This window comes from Tympanuchus pallidicinctus, unplaced genomic scaffold, assembly GCF_026119805.1.
Source record: "Tympanuchus pallidicinctus isolate F22 unplaced genomic scaffold, pur_lepc_1.0 scaffold3, whole genome shotgun sequence".
In the NCBI taxonomy this organism is placed as follows: Eukaryota; Metazoa; Chordata; class Aves; order Galliformes; family Phasianidae; genus Tympanuchus; species Tympanuchus pallidicinctus.
Window position 1 is genome coordinate 9,119,205 of NW_026294747.1, and position 13,171 is coordinate 9,132,375.

Consider the following 13,171-nt stretch of genomic DNA (forward strand, 5'->3'; position numbering starts at 1 on the left):
CAGTGTGTAATTTCAGTCTCTTTTTTACTGTTATCAGCCTAGTGGAAAAGGGCCACGCCTACCTGAGGTCTATTGTGTCATCAGCCGCCTGGGGTGCTTTGACTTATTTTCTAAGGTAAGAGGATTTTTTTATAATGTTGTTTTTGCACTTGAGTGTTTACTGAGAAATATCCACATCAATGAACCAGACGAGAAGAATTTCTTCCTTTGATGGGAGATAACTGTATTTTGTAGTTGCTGTTTTGGATATTCCATCTCTATGACTGGATTCATCAAAGAATGCCTTATTACTTCTGTGACTGAGGCAGAACTTGATTCAAAAAACATCTGAGTGTCTGTATCATCTGGCTGACTAGAGGTTTTTCCATTGTTTTCCAAAGCCATTCTGTGCTGAGCTGTAACTCTTGGCACCTACAGTTCAAACAGTAGGCCAGTTCCACTTTTACTCCAGCACCCTGTGAAATAATGAGCTTAAGAAAAGGGAGTATTTGGTAAGTGAAGTCTGCATGCTTAACAGCATTGACATGATGTTTTTATTCTAAAGGACTAGGGAAGGATGTATAGTCTTCTAATAAGCCTTTACATTAACAAATAAAGTTATATCATATGCTGATGTAATTTACCTAGGTAATAAATTTCTTGATGTAAGAGTATTAAGACAATATGCAGAACATTGCAGCTAAACAGAGATTGCACTGCCATTGAAGCAGTTAACTGCTAGTCAGCTCCAGGGCTGCAAGCATTATTCTTTTGTAAGACAAGAGGCTATTAAAATAAGCTATTTAAAACATTACTGATTGGTTAACATTTGAAACATCTCTCTGACTGCCAGTTTAGGACCTCCAGTCTCTGGAAGAGTCCTGCAAAATCCAGTGAGCTCCTCAAGAGTTACCCTATAGGATTTGCTGGCGATTTGTGGAGAAAGATAATATGTCTGATGTCAGATAGTTGTCTTCCTCCATTCAAATTTTGATACGGTATTCATAGGAATGTTTTAATTTGCCAGAGATTTTCACTGCAGATACAAAGAGTCTGACAGGACCTAAACATGAATTTTGTTTCTTCATTTGTATAGAATAAAGTTGAAACAAGCACATTAACTATTGAAGTTAATAAAAATATTGTCCATAGGATCTAGTAATCACATGGAATGTTAGCTTTCATCAAAACAGTCTTCACAGATAAAACTTAGTTTAACACAATTCTTGTGTGAAGAAAAACAATGGTGTTGAAATAGTTAATTGCAGTTCTGCTTCTGAGGTCTTCCATAAAGCTCTGCATCTGAGGGTTTATAACAGTGACCCTTAGACATAACACATATGTAAACACAGATATCCTAAGCAAAATGAAACACATTATTCTGGGGGGATAACACAGCTCAAAAAAGCTCTCTCTGTGGAGAGAGGTCCCGAGGCTCTTTGTTTGCTTTTATCTTTTTATCTAATTTTGATAATGACTAATTTTCAATGGAAACCTTGGGAAAGGGGAAAAATTTAGAAAGTCTGAAAAACGGAAATGTGAGTGTCCTACTTACACCAAATATCTCTGCAGCTGGAATGTAAAGTCTGCAGCAGACAGGAATGATCAAACCGAAATTGCACATTGACTGCTTTCCCAGTTAAATCTCTAGTCTCAAAATGTCTGTTCATCCAGTCAAAGTCAACTGGGGGCTGACTGGTAAGCACAATTTCACTGGTTTTAACAGAAGCAGATCAGGCAGCTGGCAGGCAGACCCTCAAATTCTTGACCTTTGAGCAGAAGGGAAGGCTCCCATTGAATTACATATTAGTCCCTGGGTGGAGCTGTAGTACACCCATGCTTTTTTTTAAGTTATGGGCTGAGGGAGGGGTTGGGACACAAAAGGGCCTAATCCCCACTGGATCCGTACTGTACTGCAAAGAGCTGATCATCTCCTGAAAATACAGGTGCCACAATGAGAGCAGGGTGCTTGGAAAGACCTGGTGCAAACTCCAGCTCTGAGCTGGATTTAGCACAGGTTTTAAGCACAAACTCCAAGCAACACATCTGGAAAGGTTTTGGATGAAACAGCTTCTAAAGGAAGGAGGAAGAGTTTAAGTCTCAGCTTCTTCATTGTTTTTGGAGACAGATGTGGATGAAGGCAGTTATTGAAAACTGAATCAGTCTCTGTCTTTGGAGGGAAACCTGGGCTGTCCTAATTGCACAGTTCGGTAATGGTGCCCTCTGCAGTGTTAGTCAAAACAAGGAACAGCCATCTTACAGAAAAAATGTGACTGATGAAAGACCACAAGATACTGAACCTTGGGTACTATTTATCAGGAAAGCAAAAGTAGTTCTTTGTTTTAAAATATGTATCATGCTGGTTTGGATAACTTACATTATTTTCATCTTCCTTGAAGCCTTTTAAGTTCACTGCTGCAATACCTACTACTAAGAGAGACTTGAGAACCAAGTATGTCCTTACTTCTGGACCTAGTCAGTTACAAGATAGGGGTTATCTGCCTCTTCTACAGACAAGGATTGCAGCTTTGCTTTAGAGTTCAGCTTTCAGTGTGCAGTGAAGAGGAAGGAGAAACTATACACCAGTGAATGCTTCTGTTGGCATTTGGTGTCATTAGCTATCGTTGTAAGTCACCAGCTTATGATTAAGTATATTTTAATGTTCTGTTTCAGTGAAAAAAGCATTTCCAAAAGAAACAAGGGAAAATGCCTGGCTCAGATCCACTAACACATGCATAGCCTTTTGGTCTCAAGTGTTGGTTAGGAGATCAGTCTTTCAGGTCAAACCACTAACTGCTTTGAAGCCTGCTTTCTTGTCTACTTTAGGTTTATCATCTATATGGTCTGTCTAATGTGGGAAAGCTTAGCTGTGATCTAATTTATGCTGCTCCATGTGACCAAAAGGAGAAGAAAATGATAGTCCTTTCTATCTGTAAGAAGTTCCATCTGCTCATTTCAGAACCGGCTTGCCAGCCCTGCGTCACGTTAAACAGAAAATGACCTTAGTGCAGACACCCTCTGTAAACAGCTGGGCATGCTTCATAAGGCTTCTCACAGCTGGCTCCAGCTTGGCGCAGACTGCAAAGTGACTGCTGTCATCATGGCTGAGCCTGGACCTAGAGCTCTCTCCTGGTGGTGTCATTGTATGTCGGGGGTGCTTTTCTTGTCAGTCTGGCTTTTTCCTGCCCAGTCAGGAGCAGTGGAAAAAAAAATGAGCTCCTTATTAATGCTCCTTAATGCAAACCTTGGGTTCACAACTGAGACTTGACACTCACTTGGCCTGTAACCATGGGGCTTGTGTTGATCTTTCTCTAGCTCACGCTGTTGTTCGGGTCAAGTCCCAACAATATAGGTCCCATTTTGCCATGCTTGAACTTCCTTCAGTTTTGCAGATTTGTTGTTTCTTCTTTGTCTCTTTGTTCAACTGCATGCATGGAAGGAATTCATACTGTAAGTGGAAGATGAGTCACTCTTACTGTAGGGTCAAATACTGTGGTTTTAATGGCATTGCAGAAATGTATGGAAAAAGAAAATTAAACTTAGATCTGCCATGTGTTTAGGCACATGTGGATCAGAAGATGTTTCAAAAGTGTATGGGGTGCTGACCTGTTCTCTCTCTTTTCTCTCTTATGTCTTACTAATGGATTAGATCCTGGATGAGGTTGAAAGGAGAAGGGGCATATCTGCTGCTTTGGTTTATCCATTTATGAGGAGTTTGATGGAATCTCCTTTTCCTGCACCTGGAAAGACGATCAAAGTCAAAACTTTTCTGCCTGGAGCTGGCAATGAGGTAAAAAAAATAACAGGAAACATTAAGCACCAAAGCCTTCACCATCATCGTGCCTATAACAAACAGCAAAAGAAAAGCAGGAGGTGCAGGTAGTGCAAGTCATACGGGATGGTACTTAAAATGAGAAGCGCAGGAGCTGCTACAGTGTTGATACGTTAATAAGTTCATGCTGATTATTATAAACTGATTTATGGTTATGTATTTGTTATTTCATAATTTTTAATAAGTTGCCTTGGTTTTGCAAACATCTTTTTTTTTTTAATTTTTTTTAATTTTTTTTTTATTGTCTCAGTCAGGCAGAAACCTAGCATTGTAAAACATAGACCTTATGGAAAATGACAGTGGTGGTATTTTGGTTAAAGTTTCTCTTAACTTGAGAGTTACTAGATATCTGGCATGTCCTTTTATACTCTATGTGTCCTGATGTTAATATGCAGTAGCTGCATTCAGAAGAGCAATAGTATGGAGAAATTATTCACTGCAGGTAAGAATAGAATTTGTCCCACTTAGCAAAAGCAAGAAAATTCTCTTCTGGTTATTTTACAACTCCTAGGGTTAGTTCTGCAGTGCTATTAGTGTTTTTCACATTGAACCATATCTTCTCCAAGTGTAATGGAGTGGACCTATAATGTCACTTGGGATGAAATGAGAGGTGCCTTGTAAAAGTGATTTGCAGGATGTTTTTAAGCCACATGCATTTTCTTCTGGAGAAGTGAAGGAAAATTGAGGGGCTGCTTGGCATAGCAGCAGTAAGATCTGATAATGCCTTTGTGATGTGAACGTATCCGGGAGCCGTGGATCTCCAGCTTCTCTATCCTCCGCTCAAGCATCTGAACTCTCCCAGAGAATAATATTGCAATGATTCCAAACAAACAAACAACTCTTCAGGCTGAGCTTTACTCTGTGTTATGCTAGTACAAACTCGTTATCTAAATGGAATGCACCGTCTTAATTAGGAACAGAATCTTGTCCTTCCATTGTGGCTCTTCTGGCCTAAACAAAGATGATGATTAATTGGGAAGTAGACAGTATATTTCTTTGTGAAGAGCAGACTGAAGCAGAAGGCTTTGCCAAATAACAGAAAACATCTATGGCATCTAAAGCTGCTGTAACTTGCATTGCATCCTACACCCCAGCGAGATATTAGTGTTGGAAGTTTTGCAGCAAAATTAGCTCCTCGTGGTTGGGCACTTAAATATGGTTTGAGATTCCAGCCCCAGTACTAAGGAATGAAAGTGGGCATCTCAAACATGAATAGTATTACAGCTTAACCAGTAGGAACTGGTTTTGTGTTTCGTATCCTGTGATCTTGCTGCTGCTCATATCCCTAAAACAGTGTGTCTGTGAGGAATTTTGTAAGGGCTTCTCACCTTTAAACCTAATACAGTTTGCTAGTGAAATGTGGTCTCATGTGCATGAAAGCATAAAGGAGGTTTAAAGCAGTAAGATGATGGTGATTTTTGGACATATGGGAAGAAGGAGATGTATATGTGCTCCTGCTGCTACATCTACAAAGATTTTGACACAGCTTTAAGTTGGTCTGCTTTTCCCCTTCCCCTTCTATTTCCTCAGTTTCCTCAGTAATTCATCATTTTCTGTCTTGCACTTCATATTTTTATTCCTCTCTTACTCTCTTCTTCATTATATTTTTCTATCTCTTTTCTGTCCTCTGCCTACAAGTTCCACATCTGAGCATGTCAATTGCAGAATAAAAGGAAGATGTAATAAAGGAATCAAGCAAAGTGCATTTGAGGAAAGGAAGGAGAGGGTCCGAGGTCATGGATGAAGTATGACAATTAGACTTTAAAGGGATGTCACAAGTCACCATCTAAGACCTTGTCCTGACTCCCAGTTAAGTATGTACATATATATATATATATATATATATATACACACGTATGTACATGTGTTTATGACAGCAAAACGATTAAACACCAGCTAGTGACTTGTGCATTATAAAGGAGGAAAGATGAAGTAAATTGGGATTAAACTTGGCACGATGCTTAAGATCAGTCCCTGGCTCCCATCTAGATGTGAATTTGAATTGCAAGCCAAGTTGATACCAAATATACTTTGGCTTTATGACTGTTTTAACCTTGGAAACTTCCAGTTCTTTTTTGTTATGTACTTAATTCTGTTGACTCAGCCAAGCTTTACGTTTGTGAGAGAGTGTTTAGAAGGCAGAATTACACTTCCCTAGGAAATGATAGTAGATTTAATGCATGTCTGTATTCTGGGAAGAACATGAAATGACAGTGGACTGTGTAGTGCACTGTTTCTCTGGAGCTTTATGCCTCCAGCCTCAGTTTCCAAAAGAGGATGGAGGTTGCTGTGTTTGTCCCCTCAGCAGGCATGCCTGGGCCAGGGTGCTGCGTGCCCCTGGGTCTGTCAGACCTGACCAGTGACACTGACTGATACCTGTTGAACGTGTTCAGGTCATTGAGCTGCGGCGGCCGATGGACTCGCGCCTGGAACATGTGGACTTTGAATGCCTTTTCAAGTGCCTCAGTGTGCGTCAGATCATCAGGATCTTTGCTTCTCTCCTCTTGGAGCGGCGTGTGATTTTTGTAGCAGACAAACTCAGGTAAGTGACAAAGGCACCTGAATCACAGGCTGGGGCAGCGCTGTCTCCCGATACAAAAAGCTTTAATGTATGTCTAGAATGACTGCTGGATGTGAGTATTCTCTCCCTGCAAGGTTTAAATAATTTTACTTCTGCATAAATTATTTGCATCAGATGGGGAACACATTTTCTAGATGTTGCTTTCTAGCTCTGCCTGTACAATAGGGATATCAACACATATCTGCTTCACAGTCTACAAGCCTTTTGCAGAACGTTTCAAAGCAATATAGTCCTAGCGATACTTCATTTCTGTTTTGAAACACAGTACCCATAAACAGTGTCAGAGATCCTCACTGGACAGCGTTGGCCATACAGTGCACCCAGTGGGATGCTGAGAGTTGCTTGGTTTGCTCTGTGCAGTGCAGAGAGTTTGTGATGGGGCTAGGTTTGAAATTCTGCACTACCAAACCATGCAGTGTGAGCATTAAGAATGTTAATACACTCCTTCCCAACTACTTAGGCTACTTCATTTAGGTGCTCACACAACCTGAAAATGTTTTCTTTCTGAAATTCCATCTTGGGTTCCTTGCTACAGCCTTTTAACATCTTGTTTCCTTGCCCTATGGTTGCAACCTTCCCTCCTTGTTCCCTCTGAGGCATGTGCTCACCCCATGGTGTAAGGAGGGAGAGGGACCAGGTCATGGCTCCATGGAGCCCTTACCAAGAAAATGGGAGCTCCATGTAGGTTGCACCTCTACCCCTCAGCAAAGAATCAGTCCTTTTTTGAGTGCTTGTGTATAACCTCTATAGGAAAATGTGGGCATTGTAAAGAAGACTTTCTTTGCTGTATCGTGACAAATAATAAAACATAGCAAATAAAAGGAAAGACTGTAATTCATTAGATCCAGAAAAAAATCGAGCATCTTTTGAAAAGCCACAGTAGACAGTATGGGTTGTTAAAAACCCAGATGGATCTACCCAAACAACCTCTGTTAAACACTTTATCTGTCCTGACCTTCTCTGAATGACCGCCAGAAATAATAGCTGCACTTAGTGGCCGCCAGTGTATATAATAGCAAAAATACTTTGCATAGTAAAAGCTTTACAACCTTTAGGGGAGAATTCCTTAAAGCTGCAGACTTTTCTCAGGTTATAAAGTTATTTCCTTAGTAGTCCTTTTTGTTGTCTAGAACAACAAGAACATTTTATTTCATCCCTTTCCTTGTCAGTAACTCTTACTTTGAATGACCATTGGGAATGACTTAATTTCCTATAAACTCCTGTTGAGAACTGTGGAGTTAGTTCAGGGTTTCTGCAGTACCCTAGAAGATATGTGAGTTACACCAGGAACACTGGGGCAGGTGGCTTTTGAAAATACTCTGATGTACTTCTTCTGAATACTTTCCTACTAAATGCTTAATTATTACAGAGGAAGTGAGAATTGTATGATGCTGATGCCAACTATTGCACTGCTTTGGAGCTCCTACTTGCTCCTTGGCAATGTTGTCCTGGTTGGCCGAGTACCCTGAGCCTTGATCTTGGCTGTGGGCACAGTAGAGTGGGGAAGGCTTGCTGCCCAGGGGACAGAGAGCAGCCATTTCCTGGAGTTTCTCTGGGACAGCTGATCTCACTGATGTCCTCTAATACTTCTCAGCACTATTCAGAGAAAAAAAACAACCATTAAACCTACTTTGACACACTTGTGGCATCTTGGCTTGGAAAACAGTCATATTGCTGAGCTGAGGCTTACAAAGTCTTATGGTTGTTCCTGCAAGGGACAGAAGCCACGCAGCCCTTATTATACACTTTGTTTTGTTTCCTCTAACAAAAGTATGACATAATCTGCCCTGGTAGGTAAGGTAGGTAAGATTAAGTCTTGGGAATACTGAGCTCTCCTGAACCCTTTCACCTGCTGTGTGGCACATGCCAGAAATACAGGTCCTCCCTTTCTTTCCTTTCCTCATTTTTGTTTGGTCTGTCTGGGATCCTAAATGCTCCAGGACAGAGACTGTTGCTCGTTCTGTGCACGTGCACAGTTATACTTGATATAGAACAAGGGCTCTAAGAGTAAAACAAACTAATAACGAGTCCTTTGACAAAGGTCCAGAGAAAGCGACAGTAAGAAGTGGATTTAAATTCAATACTTACTGAGGTTTTCATGGTTTAAATGGGGATGAAGTCTAAAATGAAACACTCTGGCTCTGAGCTAATAACTGTCTATCTTGGAACCCCCGCCTTGTCTGACATGAATTTTGTTTATAGGCATCATGGCTGAAACTGAAGGAGTTTACCAGTAATGTGGAGAAAAAAAAAGAAAAAAAGAAAAAAAAAAAAAGAAGTGAAATATCTTACAGGTCTGTGGACCAAAGTACCAGAGCAGGAAATTAAAAAGATTTTACAAGGGTTTGATTTCCGCATGTACCCAAAAAGCAGCTTAGAAAGAAATGATGGAGTTCAGGCTTCAAACAATGAGATGCAATGGGTTTTTATGGCTGCCTAGTTAACAGGTCTCCAAGCAATAAATGACTTCACACATTATACAGGTTTCAGAAAGTCATGCCTAGTGAAGTGAGACTCATTCAGTAACTTGTTATTTATGGTTCTTGTGCTGCCCAGAGTGTGAAAACTTGGAGTCCTTACTCTTTACTGAGAAGAGGTTGCCATCTTTCAATACAGAAAGTGATGCTACCAGAAATAAGGAAACAGTAAGGTTTGAATGACAAGCCTGTGAGTTAGCCTTGGTTAGTTGTGCATGTGTGCAGATAGTTGGGTTTGTTGATTTGTTTTCCTCAATAGGTTGCTTGTGCATTTTTTTTTCTACTTGAAACTGAGTGAATAAACCCCTGCAACTATTTGCTCACCCTCAAAAATTTGTCTGAATCTGCCAGTGGCCTTTCAGTATGTTGCTTTCTGTGAACTGTCAGGAAGACAACAGAGAAATAAAGGCAGTAAGAGAGAAATCTGGAAGAATAAGTCAGGAAAAGGAAGCAACACTCCAGTTTCTCAAACATTGCTGAGAGCACAGCTGAGATGTATGTCCCACCATATTTCCAATCCCTGTCCCAGCTGGAAGCCTCTTTTTATGTTCCTACCTGTTGTATTCTGCCTGTTCACCCCAATCTTGAATAATCCCACGATGCTGCCAGCTGCAAAGGGAGAGTTTATCTACTGCAGTCCTTTGGGGTTTACAAAGTGAGGCAGCAGATGCAAAATCAGGGGCTTCCTGGGCGCAGCGGACATTGGTGTTACTGCAGGCACAAAGGTAGCAACAGAAAATAAATAGAACACAAACACTGGAGGAAAAACATTACTCTGCTTGTTTTAGTTTTGTTCCAGGGAAAAAACTGCAGGCATGTTTGCTGCTGGGTAGGGTATCCATGCCTGTGAGAACAGGTCTGTTGGCTTTTCCCCTGACTTCCTGAACAGAGGGAAAGGAAGGGCTTGGACATCTCAGCGTCCCTTTGTTATAATCTCATTTTTTATACATAAATTAGTGTGAGTGTCTGGATGAGGTTTTTGCTGTGGATTGAAATCCAGAAGTATTTCTTTCAGTGGAAAGCTGTAGAGGCTATGAAAAGTATCTGTAGAGTCCATGCTCTTGCAGGAGAAAAAGCAAGTTCTTACTGTTGTCATTATTTGTTTTCCCAAGATATTTCAGCTACTTTGCAGTGATGAATGAGTATGAGCCTCAAGGAAAGTTGCTGTAGAAAGACAGAGGTTTTATACTCCCACATCATATAGATGAGCTCAAAAATGTACCCTAAGGAAAATGCATTATGTAAGCACTGCCAGTCTGCTAAGGCAGTCTCCTCTCTGGCTTCCCTTGTTAATTCCTGCCCCAGGCCATGCCCTCCTTCACCCAGAAGGCTGTGCCAGCTCAGGCACAGTGGGGATTATTCATTTTGCAGTTTCTCCAAGCCAGTTGGGCCTCTCAGCCCGGTTGCAGTGAGAATTCTCATGCTGGGTCAGGAGAAGAGCAGGAAGCTAGAATGGGCAACAGGGCTGGGCTGGGTACATTTCAGGCTGGTGTGAGTCAGGTCAGTTTACAGTGTCTCAGGCATTCCATTAATTAACCCACAAGTTTTACACATGTGCAAGAGAAGCTTGAGTGAACAAAGATAAGGCAATAATGGCAGCTGTGACAGTGAACTTCAGTGCAGCTTCCGCCTCTGCACATCAGTGTCTTTCTCCCTTAGGGATGACTGCAGATGACTCCATCTTTCCCAGAAGAGATTTGCTGTTTCTCTGTCCCTCAGCCTGCTCTCATCCCTTCGGCTGTATGGGGCAACCTAGTGTGACACAGACCAGCAGGCTGTCACCTGGTGGGCCACAGCCCCAGACAACCCTCCTCTGCAGCATTCACCCCACAAAGCCAAGAGGCACTGCTGTGGGAAGAAGCTAGGCACTTATGAGGTGGGAGGACTTAACAGATATTAAGGGTAAAAACCTCTGTGTCTGCTCCTGAAATATTTGGGACTTCCAGGAGGAATCTATTCCAGCATAAGTGCAAAGTTCAGGCAGGTCTCAGACCTGACCAAAGGTCAGGCTTCAGACAGAAAAACTGACTAATTCAGATCAGAAGCATAAATATGTAAATACTTGCAGGAAGTCACCCCACAGGCATGTCTCTGTTAACTTTGAGGAGCAAAAATGGAGCAGAGTGTACTTGTACACAAGTGCAAAGGCTTTCAGAACAAACAGTGGTATTTTCCTAATCTCACGGACGGAGATGGTTTAGGACTGTCCTTGTTATGTTCAGAGAGTACTGAGGCTTATCCTCCTGTTTGAATCTGTTGTCTTGGAAGCCAAGAGCTCATGCTAGGAAGAGAACTTTCAGCAGTTACAGGGCAGCCTGATCGCAGTCTCCCAGTGCCCACCTAGAAAAACTGTATTAGAGATGCTTTTGATCTTGTAGCTCAAGTTGTGCCAATTCAAATAGAAGATGTGGCAACGTTTACTTAGTAGTAAGAGTGAACTTATTATTCAGCTCGGTACTGAGGTCAAATGGAAAAGAGCAGCTAAAATTTTGGACAGATTAGTAACGTGGAGGCTCATTCCCTATTCTTATTGTTATGTAATAAAAGTAGGATGCAGTTCTCACAAGCTAATCATGGTAGCGAGGCCTTACTAGGCTCATGTGCTTGCTGCTCCTTTCCAGTAGCTGCTGTATCATAAAACTTGTAAAATCTGCCAGCCTGCAGGTTAAAAGGTAAAAACGTGTGTTGAGACAAAGAGGCAAAGTGTGCTCAGCAAACAGATCGTGAACTTCGCCCAGTAATAAAGATTTCCTTTTACTTCCCATATCATAACAAAACTCCGCAAAAAAACAGTGCAGGGAACTTGACAGCAAATGCTTGCCAAAAACCTTTTTTTTTTTGAGGAAGAGTTTACTGTGTCCAATCTCTATGTGATCTGTACCTTTTCTTAGGACAGGATGGAGAAGATCCAGCAGTGTATTCTTTTGATCACATTTGGCACAGCCCTTTATTGAGCTAGAAGTTCAACTCTTTGTCTCAAGCAAAAGTTTTTCCCCCGTTATCCACTGTTCATCAAAGAAATATTTAGAGATACGATGTGCAGAACCTGCTGGAGTGTGCAGTAGATTGTCTATCTTCTATCTCAAGTCAGGTGGAGTGCGAATGTCATTTCTTCTAGGATGTTTTATCCAAAAATCATCAAGTGCTTTCTGAAGATGGTCGGGATTATTGTGCTGTCTGACATGCTTGAACACAAGCTGGGAAATTTCTTTCACTAATTCCTGCAGCAAAAGGAGTCATCACTTGTATGATTACCCCAGATGTAATCATGCCCAATATGAAGAGTTTATTTTACAGCAAGAATGTCAATTTCTGATATAAGTAACTAGAGAGATTTTCCATTTCCTTCAGCAAGAGCTGGATTGTGATTTAGAACTTGCAGACCACTCCTGTTTCACTTAGGGGACAGTAACCTGCAGCTGCCTTCATCTTTTACATCAAGAACCATCCTCCACAGCCTGATTCTCCACTGCCTTCTCTGTAATCACTTTCCTTTTGTGAGACTGATTTTTCTATCTGCTTGTACTATGAAGTACCACTAAATAGAAGCATGCATACTTAAAAAGTCTCAAAACTCTTAAGCCCTTCATAAAGCATGTGATTATTTGTCTTGATGTAGCTCCAATTGCTTAGTATTCTGCTTTCTTTCTTTGTTATCATCTTCTTTGTGTAGGATGTTTGTATGCACCCCAATCCTGCAAGATGCAGAGTGCCTTGTCTTACCATCTGAGTGCTAGAATGGAAAGTGTTTAACGTGATGTGAAATTGGTGGTTCAAGGTAACTAGCAATTGCTGTCTCTAAAGACTTTTGAGAGAGAATTTTTGCACTGTGTTCTTCCTTCTCAAGAGATACTTATATTTTGTACTACTTGGAGAGGTACCAATCTGGCATTCAGATTCTGCGATGACTGATGGCAGTGGAAGAGCTGTGCATTGAGAGTATTTCTAATGTAACTTCTCAGGAAATGTGTCAGATGGAAGAGACAGCCTGAGAAACCAAATGAACTTTCTAAGTCTGTCTTAATCATAGAATCATAGGATTTCTCAGGTTGGAAAAGACCTTAAAGATCATCAAGTCCAACCGCAACCTAACCATACTACCCGAACTCCAACAACCCTCTGCTCAATCATGTCCCTGAGCACTGCATCCAAATGGTTTTTAAACACATCCAGGGATGGTGACTCCACCAGCTCCTTGGGGAGGGACTCTTGTTTAAGATTCCAAGGTCCCATAGAAAGGAAATATAATAATGGTATTTTTAATACATGGTGAACTTTGATGGCATTTATTAATGTGCCATA

General features: G+C 41.2%; 2 protein-coding genes across 4 annotated transcripts in view; both read left to right on the forward strand.

The window, feature by feature from the left end:
* Nucleotides 1-13,171, forward strand: part of DENND2B (DENN domain containing 2B) — a 118,219-nt gene that overhangs the window by 92,130 nt on the left and 12,918 nt on the right. For all 3 annotated transcript variants that reach the window (XM_052696128.1, XM_052696130.1, XM_052696129.1), the window contains 3 exons: nucleotides 38-115; nucleotides 3,629-3,769; nucleotides 6,205-6,353. In XM_052696128.1, coding sequence (XP_052552088.1) covers nucleotides 38-115; nucleotides 3,629-3,769; nucleotides 6,205-6,353 — 368 coding nt within the window. The remainder of the gene's footprint in view (nucleotides 1-37; nucleotides 116-3,628; nucleotides 3,770-6,204; nucleotides 6,354-13,171) is intronic.
* The window catches only part of RPL27A (ribosomal protein L27a), a 113,299-nt gene that overhangs the window by 82,923 nt on the left and 17,205 nt on the right, over nucleotides 1-13,171 (forward strand). The gene's annotated exons all lie outside the window — the stretch shown is intronic.